General features: G+C 38.7%; 1 protein-coding gene across 12 annotated transcripts in view; it reads left to right on the forward strand.

The window, feature by feature from the left end:
- Positions 1-22,251, forward strand: part of ZNF385B (zinc finger protein 385B) — a 168,234-nt gene that overhangs the window by 97,304 nt on the left and 48,679 nt on the right. For 8 of the 12 annotated variants that reach the window (XM_056349327.1, XM_056349322.1, XM_056349332.1 and 5 more), the window contains one exon: positions 12,617-12,747. In XM_056349327.1, coding sequence (XP_056205302.1) covers positions 12,617-12,747 — 131 coding nt within the window. Of the gene's footprint in view, positions 1-2,567; positions 2,618-9,447; positions 9,468-12,616; positions 12,748-22,251 lie in introns of those variants that run through there. The other 4 variants (XM_056349324.1, XM_056349331.1, XM_056349323.1 and 1 more) reach the window with 4 other exon arrangements.

Genomic DNA, 22,251 nt, shown 5'->3' on the forward strand with positions numbered 1-22,251 from the left:
TTAGAGGGACCCTAGTAACAGCACAACTGCAGACTATCCCATGGCAGAGGAGGGACAGGATGCGTGGCAAGGATAATTTGACTCAACTATGGATTCAAGCCCAAGGACTATATGTATAGGTGGGAAGTGGGAAGTAGTTTAATTTACTAAGGACGGTGAAGAAAGGGTGATGTGAATGTGTAGGACAAGAAAATAAAATGAGCTTGAAATAAGCACCAAACTTTAAGAAATCTTTCTGTAAGTGCACATACAATACTTACAGAATACTAAAGGAAAAGGTGGATTGTTATTCTGTGAATGTCAGAGGATGCCAAGAAGTTTGGGTTGCATGGTGCCATTTTTGCATTATTTTTCATTAGAAAGATCAATTGTTTAATGTGACAGTCTTCAATATAAATAACTAAAACCTGTAAGAAGAGGTCAAACTGTCCTGATGAACTACAGTCTCCAAAATGCTGATTCTGACAAATATAACACAAGGATACTCGCAGGGATGGAAATACCAGAGCTGTTATCACTTGTGAAGAGAAGGTGAAGTCCCAGAGCAATAGGAGAGCAGAGGGGGTCACAGTGTTTTTAAAAGAGAAGAAAGAACAAACTGAGTTTAACAACTAATAGATTATCTTCCCTTTGAAGAAAGGGACAAATGAATTATGCCAAAGCATACGAAGGAAGACAGGAGCTGTGTAATAACCAATGCAACACATAAGCAGGAATCGCTGCTCTGCGAATGCAGGAAAGGATTGCTGTGTATCACAAGCTGAATGTGAGTTAACGCTGCTGTGTTACCAAGACTGATACCATCCTGAGAGATGTAACCAGAAACATAACGTGGCAGGCATGAAATTTGTCTGCTACACTGCAAGAAAGATGAGGGCTAGTGAATCTGGGTGAGAATAAGAAGCATCAGCACTCACAAAGGTGGTTTTTTTCAGCTGCCCCATCTCGGTATTTTTTGTTTCATGACCATGAGTTCAGCTTGACCAGCTCAGTGGTCTGGTGGAAAGCAAATTTTTTTTTTGTTGGTTTGTTGCTGGTTTGTTTCCAGCTGGTCTGACTCCTTGCACTGGCTCAAGGGGAGTGTTGAGAACGGAGGGGTGGTGGGGCTGCCCAGCCTGCTCCCAGTGCGGTCATGGAAAGTAGATGCAGGCTGCATGGCATATTTCATAAAAACACTTTCATGTGGGTTTTTTTACATCAGCTCTCACCTTCTGCTTATTTCTCTTTATTTTCAGTATAGTGTTTAGTTAATTTATGAAATCATATTAAAGTGATATTAATTAGCCTCTGGGACATGAAAGGTGGCTTTTTCTGAAAGGCTTATACTAGCTGAAGTCTTGTTAAAAGTCAGTTTGAAAGTTTTCTTAAAAAAAAAATTATTCTTTGGTCCAATCTCAACGTAATTTAACCGAAACATTGTTATATACTGCTTTTTGTGTTTTGGTCTCTCTCTCTCAATATAGCGAGGGGTAGGGTTACCCAGCTTCATGTTGTGCAATCTTTGAAAGCATAACAGCATCAAAAGTATTTATGGTCCACCCTTGGCAGGGCTGGTGCACTACTGGACCTTAAAGCAGAATAAGGTTTCTAGTCACATACCAGTGTTTAGTTGATGTTCAGTAAGATCATGAGTGCGTTGATCTGTGCTAACAGGTCTGTTAATTTGAAATCTATTGCCTTCATTCCTCCCTCTGTAATAGAGGGTAGATAGCATGTGTTATAGTTTTATAAATTTTCAAGTTCTTATTCATCAATCCTGACTTTGAGAATAACTAAAGCAGTGCACCTTAATTCAGGAGAGCTAGCATTTGTGGACTTTGATCTTCTGAATGTCATGACCTCACCCTGTGCTCTGAGGACCTCTTTTATGAACCTACTAAAAAATTCAAGCAGGTACCATTACTTTTTTTTTTCTCTTTTTTTCCAAAAGTTATTTTCAATGAAGCTCTGTAGCAGCCAGCTAGTTAGTAACCCCTCTAAGTTTAATTCTAAGAATAATAGCAGGGGAAATGCCATTGAAACAGAGTTTATCAGTCTTTTAAGTTATATTTGATCTGGTGTTGCCAAGGAGTCAAGTTGCAAATGCTCTCCTCAAGGGTAATTAAAGCTAAGCACACAATTACAACAGTCCGGATTTGTTCAGGCTTGCTGGTTGCCCACTGCCTCATAGTATCCAGCATCACAAAAGCACCATGTTGAAATGAAAGGATTATTTCTCTCTGAGTCTTATTCTATATGTATGTTTAAAAGCTGAAGAGGAAGTGGATTGTAACGTTAGCGGCTAAGGTAAGCATCGTGGCACTGATTAATAGTGGGAAGCCTTTATGGGACTACGTGGTCTGTGGTTTATTATGCTTTTGCTTTGCTAAAATGATTCGTGGTTGTGTGGTCATAGCAAAAACCTCTGCAGCTTATGAGTATTATAAGGCACTGGTGAACTTTTATCAGTCTTCAATTTCTAAATGGCCTAAAGAACTTTGGTCAGAAATGCAACTCTTGTGCTTGTTTCACAGCCAGGTTAAAGTATCTTCATCTGTATTTTTAGGTGAAAGAAGTGCTGAGTCTGGCTCCTGCGTTCTGGAGTGGGGTGAAGTCTCTGTGCTTTTTGTGTTTCCAGGTACAATACAACAGGGCACGCTAGTGACTTGGAAAGCTTGAGAAACGGAGCTCTGACTTGTCTCTTGCTGTGACTTTTATGAGTGAGGGCTCTGAAAAGAAGGAGAATAGTATGTCATTTGATTAAGAGAAAGTTGAAACCCTACAAAGACATTCTTGTTGCTTTAGTTAGGGGCAGCAGATAGAGTACAAGGAAGAATTAGAGAAGTTTGGACAGAGGAACTTTTCTGTAGTATTAACTAGGAAATTATGAAATAGTTCTTTATTTCTTTAAACTACTTCTGAGCCATCTAGGAATTCCTTCAGTAGAGCAGTCTTAGAAAAAAGGTTGTATCACTTGGACTTAAACTGCATGTGTTGGACTTAAACTGCATCTGCCCACTACCTTTACATGTTTGACCTCTTTTGGACAGGTGCTTGTATGCTGCATGCCCTGTGCCATGGCAGAGCAGTTAAATTCAGTGTGGAATGTAGGCTACATCGACAGTGTTAAGGTTTTTAAATCTGCCTTTCTTCCCTGTCTCACTGTTTCTTATTTCTAAACAGAAGGATAGTGGTTCTAAAAACATGTATCTAGCTATGCAAATAATAGCACCTAAGGGAAAGATTGTGACTGAAATTGTGGCCTTTTGGGTGGAAAAGGGGGTCAACTGGATGTTCAGACTTCTTTTGAAATTACTGGAAAATTGGAAATTTTCATTGGAAGGAAAACTAGATTTCATTCAGCAAAGATCTTGTTTTCTATTGCAGATAGTTTCAATAGACCACTTTCAACAACCTAAATTAGCTGCTGTTGACATCTTTTATCTGAAGGATATTTAGGGAGTAATACCAATAGAAGAACTTACAAAAACAAGAAGTAACTTGAGTAACTGTATTTTCTGTAGATGATTGTGTAACATGAGAAAAGCCAATGAGGCATGAAATTTGATGACTTTTAAGAAAGTTGGAAATTGTCTAATATGCTTAAGTGATTGGACACATTTGTGAGGATGCATATAGGTCTAGACCCCTATTACCTTTGTACACAGCATTGCCAAGCTGGTGTCTTGGAGTATTGAAGTGGAATAAGGAGCAAGAATCCCCCACATGTAAAAGTTAAAGCATAATGGTTTTGACCAACTAATAACAAGAGTCACCCAGCAGCACTCCCGGTGACAGAATTGGTTGGTGTTCGTGAATAGCAACTCAGTAGCTCCTGAGAGAAAGTCTGTGCTGAGGCTCGCTGAGGGTTAGATGATGAGCTCAGTGGTGACAGAATTCAGGGCAAGAGCTGGATTTTGAGAAGCATCATGTTATATGAGAGGTGAAGTGATAACAGACTCTCTAAAAAGCTAACTGCAACCAAGTCCCATCCCCCAGACTGTAAAACTTTCAGTGTAATGTAAATTGGGATTTTTTGCTCCTCTTCCTTCATAGGGGAGATTCAGTTTGTAATGAAACATTGTGTTAAATCAGAATCCTGAACCAAGAGGGAAGGGAGTGCAGTATTTCATCCTGGGCTGCCGACAGGCTTGATGCCTAGCACTTGAGAATGTGCACCAAGGAAAAAAACAGGGACTGGCATGGAAGCTGCACCATGCGCTGGACAAGATTATGACTTCAGCAGGCACGTGGTGATGTCATATTTTTAGTTAAGGGTGTCAGAAGGAAAGCAAACACACCCCCTCTCTCACTGTGCCTTTTTGTTGGGAGAATAAAAAAGCCAAGGGAGGGCCTGGTTTAAATAAATCAAGAAAAAGGATTCTGAGGATTTCAAAAAGATCCCCAGTAGTGCAGATGGCAAGAGAATAGAGAGCTGAAAAGGATGCAGCTGTTTCTTCTGTCATACTTTGCAAATGTCAAAGCAAAACCAACTCAAAGCCGTGTTTCCTAGAAGCAGATAAGAACAGAGGAGGAGGCAGAACTGTTCACTCGGGCTGTGGATACCAGAGGCAGAGGCTTGAGCAAGCCAGGAGATTCTAAGAACAAGAAACTGGGATAGACTGCAAAGCTCCAGCTGACTTTAATGCAGGCAGGAGCATTGCATTTTAATAGTTGTCACTGTTTGATTAGAATAAAATACAACTTACTGAGCTTGATGGTATTAAGCTATAATGTGCTGCTGCTTTCCAGTCAGATAGATTCTCTTGGTTGCTTTAGAAGTCTAGAGAATTAGCTCTTTAAGAAACTAATGACAGATATTTCCATGTTACCTATAGATAACAGCAAACAGCAGTTGTGATGCAGACAGCATATTTCTTCTAAATATAGTGAAGGATATTCCGAAATTTATTTAATTGCTTAGACTTGATAAGGAGCTAGCACTAACAAATGTGCTTTGATAGTAGTATAGTACTTCTGGAGTTCACTTGACTTGGGAATATACATACTGAAAAAAAATGTGTAGCACAATTCCTGTAAAATTTAGGCTGTCCGCTGTGCAGGTGTGCAAGTCCTTTCTCAGCTGCAAGAACACAAGAGTGGTGGCTAAAGGAGAAAGAGGACAGGAGTGTGAGTCATACGTTCTGCAAATCAGGGAAGGACAGGGCTCTTCCAAATGTTTTGATCAGGCAATTGTAACACAGTTATTTAAGGAAAATGCAAGATAATCTGTTCCACTTCTAATTATTGGACTTCTCTTCCCACTCCATCTGTTCTGGTATCTTCTATACAGAACCTACAGGGATTCCTGTTGTTATTGCAAACTATTAGTAATGCAGTACAGCTGCAAGAGAATGAGATTTTTCTTGATTAATGTTTTGATGTATTAGTCTCTGAAATACTGAAATTTCAGTTTCCTATTGTTGTGCCTTTACCCTCCCATTGCCCTTCCCCCCAACAGGTACATGTCATAATTTGTTCTCCTAGATTTTGATGTACTAATTGTAGAGATTAGAAAAATAAATATTGACACAGGTCTCTTGATTATTAATATTATTATAATAGAGATTCTCAATATCAGCTTTTCCATGATTGCCTTCATATCAAGTAATGCATAGTATTTGTGATCTGTAGTCTACATTTTTATTTTTTGAAATTAACACCCTTCAATCATAAGGCATTGGAGATGGAAAACAATTAGACAGAAGAATATTAACAATTCATAGAAGTTAAAAGTAATTCCAAGGCTGCCCCTAATACTTTGATGATGAAGGGTCTGATCTAATGAAGATTTGCTTACTTGTAAGTACAAGTAGGTTTAAGTTTTTATTTTTAGAATTCTTGTGAAATACATGCAATATATAGCTATACTTCTAATTGTAAATGAGCTATAAATGATTATCAATATTAGGTAAGTGGTGGTTGCCTTTTTGGATTGATTAAATGGCAGAGCTTCCATTCATTTCAGCAACTCCAGATTTCAATTTATTTTTGGTATTGACCTAGTTGGTGGAATCCTACATGTATTTGAAATGTAGAAATACTTCATTTCATGATATCTCATTTTATACAAAAGGACAATACGGAATTCTGTTAGCATGTCTTCACAGAAAATTTATTTCTCTTTGGTTAATAATGGAAATACTAACTTCGTGCTCAAGCATACTGGAAATTATTTTCATTTGTAGGGAGATAATTTTCATAATCTGACATGTTTTTTAGAGAAGTCATTCTTGAGCACGAAGAGCTTAAACTATTACATACAGATAATTTGTATGTTGCGGTGAAGTTGCATCAAATGCCCCTGGGTTTGCTGAAACATCTACTGAAAAATTAAATTCAGAATGGAGTGCAAAATATTTGGCATGTCATTTTGTATCCACATGTTGCTATGGAAGGCTAGACCTGGGCCAATGGTTTCTCATCACTTGTGTTATGAGTGTTACACAGAGTGGTTCTTGCTAGTGCTGTTGAGTAGCCATAAGCTCTACACCAGTTCTTGCTGCCTTGCCTTGTGGCTTCTGAAGCAACCTGCATCTTTTGAGGATTTACATGTTTTTATTTACCAAACATGGATGGATGTCTATGGCTTGTGCTTTTTAAATCCATTAATAAGTTGGTGGGAGGTCTGATTGCTCCATTGACATCTGAATAATGTTTGAGACATGAATTCAGTGCACTATCCAAGTTTTAAAAGATGCATGTGTATCAGTAGCTCGGATGGTAATCATATAAGCTCTCAAAGGAGCTGCATCCTCATTCATTAGTGAGTTTGTATAGTGCCCTGGAGGCAGAGAGGTTGTTAGCATTTTTCCTGGGGGCTGTGCCATATCTCATATATGCTGGGCTTCTGCTTCAAGTTATTTTTAAAAATAAGTTGCCTGGATAGTGAGATATCTCTTAGGATCATGTTAATTCACCAGCTGGGAAAATCTGTTGAAGTAATGGTCTTATCTCTCCTTGACTACTTTACTTTTGACAGACTGGAATCCCTATGGGTGTCATAAGTCTCATTTATCATAATACTGTATTATAAGGAAGCGATGTTTCTTCTGCTAAGTGAATCCTGGGGTGGGGGAATCTACTAAAATGCTGTATTTATTCACATGGCTTCTTATTTAAGAGGGGAGAATGTGAATGTCGTAAGGTTCCCCTTCATGAGTATTATTAATGGAGTACTTCCACAATAGCTTTTTCCTTAAGCATTTTGATAATCAACATGTGCTGTTCAGAAACTCAGAATTATTTCACTTGGGCTTAACTTGGTTTTAGCAGTTTGTTAGGCATAAACAGAAACACATGACATTCTCTAATGCCCGTGTATAGCTGTAACTAAACAGGCAAAATTAGAAAATTTCTGAATCCTGTAAACTGGTTATACTGAGAAGGAAAAGAAGACTAATATTTATAGTAAGTCTTGGGAAAGATCTAAATACCTAAACTATAAAACATAGTGACTTATGAGTGATTTATTCTTACCTGTCATTTGTGGGGGGAAAGAAACTGTAGTGAAGGGAGATAGATCTGGGGCATGATGCAATGGAGGCATCAGATATAAGGGAAGAAAGCTATTTTTTAATGGCATGCATTTCTGTAGTTAGCTGGTTTGTGTTTTTTTTTTTTTATAAACATAAATTTCATTGTACCAATCTTCCCATAAAGTTGCTAGAAGTAAGTGTAGGAAATTCTTGTGCTTTTTTTGGTGGTGGTGAGCTTTTCGTTTTTTTAGTTTTTTGCAAGGCATTGGCAGTAGAGCTGAAGAGATTTTTATTCAGTATGAAAGCCTAGCTACTACCTCTGGCTCTAACCTGTTCATAAAATGTTTTCTGAGCCATGTGCTGAAGTAAATATTTCTGACAATGTTCAAAACTTCCACTGACAAATTAATTAACTCTACTGAACCTGTAGGGTCCCAGACAAAGCTTATAGATGAATGCATGCAGAATTACCTCAGAATCCTTCCAGGGAGCTGTTTCAACTATGTCCTGTCTGGGCTTCCATCTTCTGGAGTTCTGAAGGAAAATGCTGTAAATGGAGACGCGAGGTCTGAAGGCAGAGTGGCTGTGCATGGTGTGGTTACAGTCCATAATGAATTCAGCCAACGTGGGCAAAATGAAAGGGGCAACTTGTCATCCACCCTTGAAGGGGATACTCTTGGCTCAAGCAGCATCTTAAAAATGCTGTGCTAAAGAGGTCAAGGGGGGAGAAAGCCCAGAACTGACCTATCTCATCAGTTACATTGCTACCCTTCACTGGCCAGATGAGACTACTCAACACTGGGGTAGAAATAAAGGTTTCTCATAGTTGAAAATGGTCAGGTAATTCAGAAGTGAAAAAGCCAGCACGGCTTGTCCATAAACTGAAAACTCTCGGCGTAATGTGCTGAAGTAGTGCTAGGTGTGAATAACTAACTCAGTGTCCCTCTGAATTTTTCCCAAATACTGTCCATGGCACAAGTTAAAACAAAGGCAACCATGTGCAGTTTGAGGTGGATGTAGATTGGCCAGTTCACAGAAATTTATCAGCTGGATACTTTTATTCAGTTCTGATGGCACTTCAATTACTCTTCCACTGCTCTTGTTCTGAGTGTGAACTGCTTCCTTGGATCAGAGGATTAAAACGTTGTAGTAACATCTGTAGGTAATACAAAAAGGGGGAGAGACTTGAGTATGGCTTTAGATTTCTCTACAGTTGTCTTTAATGAATACTTTGGAAGAACGTACTTTCAAGTCTGGAAGGTAATTAATTTCTTTAAGTATGCTCAAGTTGTTCACAAAATGCGTTTTAGATGAGTAAGTTTTCTAATAGAATTTGTTTTTTTATGTAATGGTCTCATACTGACCCAAATCAATGGAAATAATGTGCATATATTAGACCTTTTTTTTTTTTGTTAGTGATATATAAAAGCATATAGGAAGAAAATCATAGAAGTAATACTTCCACAAATTGTTCTCGGGAGGTAGAGAGTGAGAAATAGTGTGCTTAGATTTGACTGAACTTGACACTGCTGTCACTTGAGAAAGATGAGCAGTGACCGATAACCATGGCCAAAGTTAACTGTGATTGCCTCTGCCAAAACTGTGACCTTGCCAGTCTTGGCTTCTGCAGCTTTTCTGTGAAGCTGTAAAAGAGCTGCAGGGGGTAGTTGGCAGAGGCTCCTCCAGTGCCTGTGCCGTCTGTCCCCTCCCTGGCACCTGGGTAAAGCGTGTTTCACTGCCCCTGGGGCTCGTCTTGCCACAGGAGTGACCGATGCAAGGCTTTCTAATTGCTTCCCCAAAACATCACTTTCACTGCCTAATCTATTAATTATATGCCTTTTTTGCTAGAGACAGAGCAACTTTGGATAAAGATTGCAATCTTTCATAATTTTTGCAAAAACATCGGAGTCTCGGTGCGTTGGAGTGTGAGTGAAGCCTCTTAGAAAAGGATGAAGGAGCCAGTGAAGATCAGTGCCTTTTGGCAAAGTCTCTCTGCTGCTTGCATCTCCAGTATGTAGGTAACTCCTGCTGTGGGAGTTAAAATTGAAGTTACAAAGGTATAATACTGCTTAAAAATTATGAAGCTGAAATGAGCAGATGAATTTACAAGAACGATCAGTTATATTTATGCCAGTAGTTTAAAACAATCTGTGTTTGACATGGTAAGTTGTCTTTATCATTAAAATGCTAATGAAATGGTAAACATCTGCTAGATTTATGAAGATAATGAAGCTTGTCAGTTACATCTTTCTTGTGCCAGTATTCCTGCTTAGCTCAGGTTTGCATACAGATTTGGTGAAGTGATGGTGAGAATCTGTTTGACCTTTGGGAGCAATGCCAGTGTAAAACTGTGCCCTTTTCTGTCTCATTTGATGATTTTATCCTGAAGTGCTTCCACCTGTAGTTTAGGTCGTCTTTATCTGATTGTTCTTCCAGAGGCCCTCAAAAGGTGGGTCTAAAAATCAGACTTCAGTCAAACAGGGTCACTGGTATTTGATTGGCAATAGTTGCAGTAGTAAACTGGTGAAGAGAGGTGAAGAAATTTGTTATTATTGATGCCTCCACTGATCAATCTGGTAGGTGTGTATGTTTTCTATTCTGTACGGACTCCAAATGTGTCCTAGTCTACTGTTCATATAGTTACTCTGGCAGCAGAAAGACCATGGACTGCAAAACTGCAGGTAGATTTCAAATGTCTTTGTAGCATGAAATTATCTGTACTCAGCCAAGGAGTACAAAGAAGTGCATTGTTTGCAAGGGGATGCTAACTGTTTTTTGATTTTTTAAAACTTTTATGCTAAATGCTTTCTATACCTCAGTTAAAGACAACACCAGAAATGTAGCTTAACTCTGGTTTTAAGTCAGTCATAATTTTAGCTCTACTCTGTTGGTTTTTTTTTCTGTAAAGTTTAGTTAAAATATGTAATCATAGCTAGCTTCATTGAAGTATGTATATGTAAAGAGAGGACAGCTCTATTAACTTCATGGATCTGTAATTGCTTATGAACTTCAAAGAGAAACTTCTGGAAGTTAGATTGATGATGGCACTTTATGGGCCTCAGGTAATTGAATACAACATATCTGGTGTTTGAATACAACTCTGAAATCCAAATTATGTAAATCTACTGTTTCAGAACCAGCTAGTAGAAATAATTGTCATTTTTGCAGTTGAAGATATTTTCTTTGGATAAATCCTCTGACGCACTGTTTTCCTGGTGCTGCATTTTTTTCATTATGGATGTGAAGAAGTAACCATAGGCATGTTAGCCTTTAGCTTTTTGACATTTGTGACTCCACTTGATTAAGCTTTGACTTACAGTTAATTAAGTACAACTGTCAATTAATTTCATGGGCTTATGCAGAAACAAACCTTACATTTATGAAAGTATTGAGGGGAGAAAATATTCTGGGGAAGTCTCTCAAGCATATTTTTCCTTTCAAGTTGTGCAGCTCAGTTGGGACGGTGTTAAACAATTCTCTCTCCATAGTTGTCAATGACCCATCTTTGTGCAAGCATCACACTTTTCCTATAGAAGAAACAGAGAATAAATTACAGCCTGGTATTTATCTGCTAGGCCATAATATAATGTTTACTGTGCTGCAGCTGTGATCGAAATGACTGTCTCTCCAGCATCTACAAAATTTGAGCTCAGGGCTAGTTATCAGTGTTTGGTCATCCAAAAAATCCATGCAGCCCCATCTGGCATCTGAGCTCAGCTTTCCTCTTGAATACTGTAAGATGGTTTTGAAATTGTGCCTGTGGAGGCAGGTTGATGAGATGAAAAGGAGGAAAAATTCTACTCCGCCTTCAATTTTGTGTGTCCTTAACAGGGAGAAAGGGAGATCCCTTAATGGAAGACTGGTACTCAGGCAGCCCATATGGATTGCCTGGCATCCTGCAAGTAGATGCAAGTGATTCGATTTTATGGGAGAAAAGAAGGAAAAATGTTTCCTTTCCCTGCCCTCTTTTCCCCCCCCACATTCCTGACTGGTTTTAAAGAGCTCAGATGACTAATGTGAGAAAAAGCTTAGGTATTGTGTCAGCTCTGCTTGAGACCGGAGAAGCTCCTAAGAGGACTGTTATGCTCCCAGCTGATGTGCTGACCATCAGTGAGTGGGAGAAGGAGGTAATTATGGAGAAATTCTGGCAGAGGTAGGAGAGGCAGAGAGTGACTCACCCTCCTTTAGAGGTGTGGGACACTTGTGTTCCAGTGCCTGCTCCAGTCATTGTTGAATTATTTATTCAACCCTGGAAGGAGAAACTGAAACTTTTTTTTGCATTTTTTTTATTTCAATGAGATAAATTTATTTTGAAATCTATTTTGTATGATTTCAGGAAAAAAAGTACTCTCACAGGCATAGCTGGAAGCTGTGTACTAGACACTATTGTGTGAATAGCGCAGATAGCTACTTAAAAATGAATATTTGGACATCTGTGCCTTCCTATTCCTTTGGGGTCTTGCTTGGGGAATGATTCTCAGCTGTATATAGAAAGAACTTCAGCATGTAGATTTCTGGAAAGCTGTTATTTGGAGAGAAAGATCTGGGCTCCATTTAAGAAAATGCTAGTTTGCATTGCATGTAAGAGTTGTGTTTGTTTATGTGTTAGCTGATTATTTAATTGTTGGTGGTTTTTTTTTCTTTTGTTTGCCTTGCACTGTAGAACAGAAAGCATTTTTTTTAAATGTTAGGTAAAATGATGTTTGTGCAGTACCTAACAGTTACTGTCAGAAAAGGGAAAAATAACATGCAGCTCACTATTTGGAAACAAACCTCTGGATTTCAGCTTGCATGTATTGTGTGTGCTAGCTGATCTGATAGGCAACCATGAACTGCAAAAGCATCTGACTTTCATGAGCGCCCAGCCTGGCCTTTTTGGCACAGGAGAATTTTTCAGCTTTAGAAAGGATTTATTCTACCTGCCAGTGTGATTTATATACCATATGTGTCCTCTTCAGCATCTGGGGCTGGCCATAGGGAAATTCTCTGCCTCATATGTATTATGTGGAAGTAGGTTTCTTTTAATGATATTAACTTATACAGAGCCACTTTATTACCTCTCTGTATTATTTTTTTATCTTGGCAGTTGTGTCAGCTATACTGTGTGTGATGTGGAAAGGGGAATACTATGAATTCCTGGTTTTGTTTGCTCTTGGCAGGCGCTACTACACTTCCCACCCTTGTGCGCACACCTACCTTGATGATGCAGCCTTCCCTGGATATCAAACCCTTTATGTCCTTCCCTGTGGACAGCAGCTCTGCTGTTGGATTCTTCCCAAATTTTAACACAGTAAGTAAAGGTGTTTCCACATTTAGTTTCAGTGTATGCTTTCCAAGACTGTTCTAATATCCAGTATTGAAGCTGCCTTAAAACAGCGCATTGCTGACACAGTTCTAGAGAACCCTTTATGTCTGTGCTGTGGTGGCTGCTGCTCCCTTGTGCGAAAGGCTTGGAGTGGTACCCAGCCTTATTGTGAACAGGGCTGGTCCTTTTTTAACTTGGTCTGTTGGGGTGGTGTTTGCACACTGAAAAAAAAAACCCAAACCAAACAAACCCCATACTAGAGAATTGATGACCAGTAGAATCATTTTGAGTATTTGCCTGGGTATGTGCGTTTCCATGTGCTGTAAGAAAGAAAAAAGCAAAATGGAAAAACATCAACAGGTAAAACCTAGATCCTCCACTGACATTATTCAAGCTAGGTCTATTACAGCCAGTGAAGCAATTGGAGGATCTTGTTAATTCTGTATAATATCAATAAAGTTTAAAATTGAGCAGCCAGTCCATGTGAAAAATGTGAAACTGCTACTTCTAGTCTATGGTAAAGCATCTTAGTTTTTTGCAAAAAAAAAATACCATTGCCAAAATAATGCTCATTGCTTCTGTAGTTCTCCATGTTTATCAGAGCAGCAATTATAAAAATACTCTTTTCTGTAGTTCTCACTTCTTCAACAGCTTGTAAAATGGTTCTGAATGTTACCAAAATGCTTTTTTGCTGTGGAACTTAATTAATTGTTATCTTAAATGCGTTGAGTACACCAAAACCAGTATTCTGCATGTTACCACTCAGGTTTCCATTTGCAGAGGTAATTCAGCATGGAATGCCTTGGCAAACAGTAAGCTAATAGCAACAGGAAGGAAACAGCTCTGGGTCATTTCTGCCAAGTCAGCAAGTACGATCTGTCCGTATGTGACCATTGCCTGAACTGTGCAGCATCACACTTGTCACTGTAATTGCTGGAGGGGTGGGGGATGGGAAGGTAAGCGATGTGATCACCACCAGGCGGTGATTGCTGAACCACTGCCAAGTGTTTCCTTTCGCAAACTCACCTTCTGTCTAAAGTTAAAACAGCAAGAGGAATTTTTTTTCTTCATGACTTGCAAATACATCTAGCTGACAAGCCTTGTGCTACAGCATGCGGTGCTGTGGGATGGTTATGAGGTAACATATCAGCCAGCTTCTTTCAGATGTCAGCAGCCCAAGGTTTATTATAAATAGTATCAAATATTACTAATTCATTACAAAATGTGTATGTGAAAATTGTGTATTAATGAGAGTTGTGGGGATGTGCATGTGTGCAGATTACAGGGGGTGCATGTGTGTGTCCAAAGAGATAAAAGATAGAAAAAAATCCAGGTATGTTTAAAGTGCAGGGCCAAAACTCAATACAATTTCAAGAAAGTACTGCATCATCTCATCTTCTAGGCATGATGCAATTCATATTAATTTTCCATTCTCTTTCTAATACATTCAAGTTTTTTATTTTTTACTGATTTGTCTGCTTTCCAGTTGCACTAGTTTTATGGGTGAGCTTTTTCATGGAACTATACATAAAGACTTGGAGAACCTTTTCTTTAGGGATGCTGTAGCTGTAAAGTCAACCAACATTATTTGCATACTTGCAGTATTATTGAATTTCTGAGTTGCTGTAGCCTCTAGAGGCAGATTAATTTGGATATTTAGACTGGTTTTGCCTATGTACACTAGCTTACATTTATCTGGGTTACATTCCATTTGCCTAATTCCCAGAGTGTTTATTCTTCACACCTGTCACTCCTCTCCAAACTTCTGTGGGTTTTGTTTAAAAAAAAAAAAAAAGAGGCCTGGGGTAATCGGCAAATATTGTCGACTCAATATCTGTTTCCTCCCTTGGAATTCTTGGTAGTTATACGAAATCATGCTGTTATGCACCACAGATGCTGCGTGTTTAAGCTCTCTTTTTTTGAGGAACCGTAGTTCAGTACTACTGTATTTCTAATTCACAGACGCTGCCATTTATCTTGCAGGTATTGATTTTCCCTATCAGTTTTTTACAATGGACTTTAAAGCTCATTGGAAAACTAAACCATTCATGGTTATCTACTGACAGACACAGTGAACACCAGCTGTCAAGAAATTTCTTTCTGACGTAGCACAAGCTTTGCAAATGTAGATTTCCATGTTTGTGTATATATAATTTTTTTTTTGTCACTCTGAAGTGCATGTGTGAGGAGTATGTAAAAGTCTGTAAAAAGGCTTTTTCCAGAAGATAATTTTGAGTGAGCTAAATCCAGCTGACCCATAAAGTATGCATCATCCAAAGTGCTATAATCTTGTGCAGGAACAAAGTATTAGAAGAACCATTTTTCCCTTCCCCCCCAAAAGCACCATTATTTGCCTTATGGATCAATCAGGAAATCTATGCACTTCACTCACAAGAGGACTTGTCAAGGACTGTAGACAGTGAAACTTCCAGCATGCAGCACTCAACCTCTTTGCCTTCGGTAGGACTGTGGGGACACTGCAGTGCGTGCCAGCGCTACATGCATGCTTGTGTGTGTTCACTGAAGGCAGCAAAAAGAAATGTGGAAACAGGAGGAAACGTTGGATCCACTTGTTCATTTTCAATGGCAGTCAGATATGGAAACATTTTTCTAAATTTTGCCAGCAGGTGATTTCAGTGGCCTGAAAAAAGAAAAGTTTCTGCTTAGGAGCTTGATATAGTAACTACCAGGGCAGGAAAAACAAGGTAAAATATATTAACTACAAACATGTTTAAAAAAACACCCCCTACAGTGTTTCCAAAATAAATTCTCATATTTATGGAAATATATTTAAAATCTGGGGTAAAGCCTTTCTTATATAGTTAACTTTGACAGTTTTCAATTCTGAAAATATATGTGATGCTCCAGATGAAACATCAGTGTTCCTATTTTGTTTGTGAAAGTTCCAGTCACTTTCACATGAAGCACTGAGCAGACCCTGACCTTTTTAAAAGAAATGCCTACCTCAAGTATATTTTATTTCCTTGACAGAATGGTGTGATTTAGTTTGAAATGCCTCCCTTCTGTTACTCCTGAAACCATTAATTGTTCTAAAAATGCTGTGAATGTATATATAGCACTTACCAATTCATGCCCCAATTAAATTTGTCTTTGTTCTATAGGATGTGCTTACGATATAGGAGAAATTAATTCGGGAGTTATTGCACTAACTCCTTGAATACATGCCTTTATTCCTTAGTAAGGGTGCCTTTTTGTTTCAGCAGATCAGCCAGAAAGGGATCTTCTAGAGGCAGAATGAAGGATTCCAAGTGGAGAGGTATTGCAGAATAGGCGCTCTCTTCTTTCCTGGGCTTTTCACAGCACCAGCAAACACTTTTGTCAGAACAGGACAGACATGACCAGACTGTGACAGCCTGAACCTGAGTTGCCGCATAGAAGGAAAAACCCTCTCAGAAGTGCTGCAGTAGCAAATCCAAAGCTGACATCATATTTGTCCTGGCATCAAGTTCTAAAATCTCTTGCTCAGTTACTCATACCCCTTTGTCTGAAATGCGTAGCTTGAATCAAATTCTTGGCTGGTTTTATTTAAAATACTCTTGTTGATAGCAGAATGGAAAACAGCATTATAGGAACTTCCCAAATTGGTGCTTCCAATTTGGAATGGATGTGTACAAAAAAGGTATTGTTTAAGCAGAGCTCTTTTTTAGCATGTTAAAATTACTCTCATGATTCCTTAACATGTAACATCTTGCATACTGATTACATCTAAAGATCTGTAAAAACTTCAAAATCTAGCACATAAAGTCGATGGAAATCAAAGTTAAGATTACTGCCCTTGCCATTGTTCATTTATTTGTCATGCAGTTTTGAGTTCTGCACTTGTTGGCTTCTACCATGCAGTTTCACCTTCTGTACCATTCCTTCTCTATGTCTGCCTGATTCTTTGTCTTATGTCATCTGTCTTGGGTACAGAATGAAGAAAGGACACTTCGTGATCACATCGTGGAAGGTTATCATGATGCATGTGCTAAAGTGGCTGAAAGCCAGGATTTCTCTTGCAAGGCAAACTTAATGATCACTGAGTGCATCTCTCCATAAAGAATATATACTTTCCAGAAAAAAAAAAAAAATCTCAGAACTCCCAACACATTCTACCTGGTCCTGAAATGAAAGCAGCATTACGTGATTCAAATTAAGTTGAAGTGGTACAGCCAGGGACCCGTCAGTCTGCACAAAAGCAGTATCAGCAACTTTGCAGATTCTATCATCATAGAAAATAATCAGCAATTCATATTCTTCCTTCTGAGTTTGTTATGGCCTCAGGGGTAATCAAAGATTATAGCAACTCTTGTAGCTTTCATATTAGTGAAATATTTTTCCATCTAGCTAGCCCATGATTGGTTTCTAAATGCTGGTTCATACCTTCATATTTTGGAGGACTCATTGGTTAATGTGGCCTAGTTACTGCTTCAGTGTCTGTTTCTCTTCAAGTAGGTTTATGCTGATTCTTTATATTCGAGTTCCCTCAGTCCCCTTGCAAAGTGGACCAGAAGTATTTTACATCTGTCAGTGAAGGTGAGCCAGTTGGAATGGGCTACAGGAAGGGAAAGAGGAGCTGACTAGTAACTTAGTCAGAAATCTCTGTGTCCTCTCCAGCATTAGCCCTGCCTGGACTAAGTATCCCTGGCTTACCCCCAAGACAACGACTGGGAAGGATTAATTTGCTCTTTCGTCTTCTGTATTTTCAATTATGTTCCTCATTTGTATTTGCTACCTATCTAGTTCTCATTTGAAGGGCCCAGTAATCAGCCAAGGCAGAAGTGGAGGTCTGCAGATAAGAGTGTGGGGCACTCACATCGCTGGCTTGGCTCGCCCAGCTGTGCCAAGTGCTTTGGCACAGCGCTGCGGCTCAGGAGCTTTCTCTTTCCTTAGCAGGGTCTGAATCCAGCCACTTAACACCCTGTTGCAGTGCCAAAGTACGCTCTGGAGCTCAGGATTGTGCACAGCAGGAGCAAATTACAGATGCAGCCAACTGTATGTTGCCAACCCGTTATCTACGGTCCTCTTTGAGTAGCCTGTCCATGTGCTCCAATTTCTCCTTTTCCCTTTTGTGAAGTGCTGGATGGGAATGACCTGCTCTGCTCATATCCCTCTGAAACACTCTGCTCCAGAGAGCATATGAAGTTTTGTAAGAGCTATAGTTATGCTCATTAACAGCACAGAAAAGAAATTCAAGCAGTTACCTTAGAAGGAGAGGTGGTTTTGGGGGTAGCTGGGTGTTCTGTTTGTTTTGTATTTTTTTTTTGTTGTTTTTGTCTTTTTTAATCAAGAAATGGCAAGATTTTTTTCTTCTGGACATTTTATACCCTTTTTTAAAGTCATGCAGGCACAAAAGGCACTTCAGGTTTGCCTTTTATTCCTGTGTGAAGCACTTAAAAACATTCCTGTTTTAGTTATTATGGATATAATAGTTTGTGTTTTCCAAGTCATAGCCAGAATCATCCAAACTAGAACATGAGGAATAAGCCTGGTACCTTTCATAAAGGGAATAAAAGAGAATAATAGGTGTTTTCCCAGATAGTTACAGGTGAGGAAAGCAGAAGTTCAGAAACTACCTGATAAAGCCCAAATTCTGGCAGCACAGACCTCACTCAGCTCTGTAGATAGTCTTTGCTTGCTCCTCTGACTCCCTCCTCTCACAGAGAGCGCTGCAGAGACCCTTAACCTTCCACATCTTCCTCTCTTCAGTTCCTGTAGTCCCTTTTCCTTTGTGTCCTTAGGCTTTTTTGTACCGAGCCAGGAATTCCTCCTTGCCTTTCTATGGCTTTGGTGCAGACCAGCAGAGACCTCTTTCAACTGCAGTAGCAGTATTTGGAAAAGTTCTTCTCAGCCTTTGGAGGACCTGAAAAATGCTTATTTAAGGTGGTGTATTTTCCCTACAGAAGACTTGAGCCATTTCAGCTGAAACTTTCAAAAAACATTGAGTTTGAAGCAAACACCTGGTAAGATACACTGAGTTAGATATGGGGAAAAAATTGCTGCCAAAGGCAGGGAGTTGTCAGTCAATCTTTGACAGCTTTTACAGTTTGTGGTATTTTAATATGAAGATGAAGGTTCCCTAGTTCCTGTCAGGAAACTCTTCAAAGAGCAGCCCTTCCTTAATTTGGTGAGCCTAAATAAGTACTTTTCCACCTTGTTTTTAGTCTTTAATATTATTCTGAGGAAAAACCCCCACCGTATTTAAAATAATACAGACCGGCTTTAAGGGAGAATCTCTTCAAACATTAATTATTGCTTATTTCCTGTTGCTTTGTATTTTTTCTAACAGGAATTGGATGGATGAGCTTCCTCCTCTCAGTTCCCAGATAAGCAGCCAGATAGGAAACCCTGTCTGTAAGGTGAAAGTGCACTGACATGCACTGGTGAGAAATAGAAGTCACCACACGCAGCAGCCTTTCCCTACCACTTTACAGGAGCTAAGCGTCCACGGTGTGGTTGTTGGAAAAGTGGTTCCTTAATTGCTGCAATACATCCATTATTGTGCATACAAGTAATTAGGTCATCAGCCTGATTCTTTAAAGAAATACAGTTTCTGCATACAAATCTTACCATTTGCTGAGTCCTCACGAAAATCTGTTCCTTGGCTATGTGTTTCATCTTTTTTTTACAGAAATCTTGGAGTTTGTCTCTCCCAACACTTCAGCAGTATTTACTTTTTTACTGGTCAGCGTAGTAAAAGCCAGAAGCCTTTATCTTCACTGAAGTAATTTCTTCTCAAGTTAGTAGCACGTTTATGACACAAGGAAGCTGGTTAAAAGGAGAGGGTTGTTAGCCATAAATATTTCAGGTGTTAGACCACTGAAGGATGTTTTCCATAAAGACTGTGAGGGTAACACCTCCGCTCCAAGCAAGCAGTCACAAAGCTGTAGTTTAAGACAAACAAGGCACATGTGTTGCAGCACTGTGCTTATAAAGGTTTTGCCGATTTCTAATTATACATCTTGTCCTAAGCAAAATTCTGGAGCACCTTTAGAGAAATCTAATGCTCTGTGTGTCTGATGAATACAGTAGTGGCTGCTTTTGCAGCATCCTGGCTGTATGAGGCTAGCTTTCCTGCCCTCTATTAGACCTTCATCGCATTGTACCATGAGAAACTAACAATTACTGCAATAATTATTAGTTAATAAATTATAAGAATGTAGCCAAGAATTAATTCTTATTGTACATTTCCCCACCACCACACACCCACACACCCACACCCACCCCCCAAATGTGGATGTAGCTAGTGGTCTTTTAATATAGATACAGTTAATTTTATGGCAATTTAAAAGCACTGTATGGCAGTTTACAGTCGTGGTGTGAAACCTGTCTTTAGCATACCTGAAAAACAGTGATACACAGGTCTGAAGCACTGACCAGCTTGTTTCAGCTACTGATCTTCAACTACAGAGAAAGGCTGATTTGAAAATCGGCGCATTTCAGACCAGTCTTCTCTGTATTCAACCTGTTGGGTCTCACAGTAGAGAAACCACAAACTTCAGCTGCTTCCCCAAGTTACACTAAGGAATGAGGATCACATTTCTTGCTCATGTATTTGATAGAAGAGACAGGTTTCTACCTTGCTTTGTGTCTCATTTACTTAGATTTAAAGAAGAAAAAAAACCCCACACCAAACAGAAAACAGAACAAAAATATCCAGCAGACTTTGATACTACATTAAATTTCAGGACAGGTTCAATTAGAAATGGAATATTCCTTTAAAGATTCATATCTAAATACAGCACTTTTTAATTAGAAGTATTTTAAAGGCTGTTTGTGTAGTGTGCAGCACTGATAAAAAAAGCCAAAAATCCCAAACTGGAAACATCATTACTGATTTTTAAATGAAGAAAGCCTATTATTCCTTACTATGAAGAGTATATGACAGCTGTCAGCCAGCATACTTATGCAGTTCTTGGTTCTGATTTGCTTCTTTTTTATATTCAGCCATTTCATACACTTACATGCAAATGTGTATATAGATATATAACTTATCCTCTTTTTAGATTTTTTTCAACTATGTGAAAAGTAATGATATTAATTCATTTCAGAAGACTAGGCTTCTAGTTTCTTTATTCTCTCCTGTTCACAGAATTAATCAAGGCCATGAATTTGTCCCTTTCCTCTCTTTGCACAGTTCAGAACTGTAGAGGAAATTCAAACCCACCCAATGGGATATACCATTAATCTTTGCATTGTTGGTGTTCTGGAAAAGGCTGGGAGAAAGAAAACTGTCAGCAAAACTTAAAGCAGACCCTTAAGAAAAGGCTCACATCTAAGGACTATCTTAGAGGAAAGCACAAATCAGGAACCTTGTTTACCCTACATGTTATCTAAGCTGCTTTTCTGACAATTCCTAGGCTTAAGTTCTGGCAGGATTTTACTGAAAGGTAATGTTTTGTATTATTTTACCTATTCATATTATTTTACTGTCAGATAGTAATAGGTAGCATAACAAGAATAGCTTTTCAGACTATGTTATTGGTTTGATTTTCAGCAAGTCTCATACTGTAGTATGTTTTTATTTTTTGCTGGTTCTGGAGGCAAGAAGTTTTTGGTAGTGTTTTTTTGTTTAGCGGAACACAGCCTAGTGTTCTGAGCAACAGCAGCCTTGATACCAGTGACATAGCATCTTCCATTGGATGATTTTGAAGAGTTGTAAACATGTTATTTAAACCTTTCAGCCTTTTTGTGAGGTTGCAAATATTTTAATCCCTGTTTTACAAATGAATATTGTGTCAGGTGAAGTGACGCATGTACAGTTAAACTTGTGAGCCAGCATAGCCACAAAGGGAAGGTGAGTTGTGATAATGCTTGAGCTTAACCATTGGGTTTGTACTTAAGTCTTTTTCTCAGGTTTGGTCTGTCATGGTCCTAAAAGTTCATATTACAGGTACAAAGTCTTGTACTATGGTAAAGGAGTAATCTGGATGGTTTAAAAAAGAAGCTGCCGATTACTTAAAGCTGATTTAGTTTAGTATAAAGGAAGCATTAAACCTCCGATATTTGTTTTTTAATTCATTCTCCATTTGCTTGAGGGGGAATTCTCTTTTATCCTAAAACATTTTCATCAGCTTTCTGTTTATTTCACCTATAGAAATCTCCAATCTTGTCTAGAGCAGAAAATCTGACATTTTTCTACTTCAGGGTGTTGGTATTCATATTACAAACACAATCATTTTATGTATTTATAGTCCTCACTTGAGAAATAAGCCTTATAAGAACTGAGACCAGATTCAGAATTTTTATTTTGCTGTGGTGTCTCACCAGTTTTTTCTTTCTTTGGGTTAAGTCTTTCTACAGGAATCAAATATTAAATTTTATTAATCTTTTACATGACAATTTCGAAAACAGCAGTGGTATTTAATAACTAATTCTAGTCTAAGGCTTTCCTAATCACTGTTCTCTAAAACAGAAATTATTTTTAACATGCAATAAATATATCCACGGATGAAGGGAAGGAAGGCCAGAGGAAATATTCCTAACACT

This window comes from Falco biarmicus, chromosome 8, assembly GCF_023638135.1.
Source record: "Falco biarmicus isolate bFalBia1 chromosome 8, bFalBia1.pri, whole genome shotgun sequence".
In the NCBI taxonomy this organism is placed as follows: domain Eukaryota; kingdom Metazoa; phylum Chordata; class Aves; order Falconiformes; family Falconidae; genus Falco; species Falco biarmicus.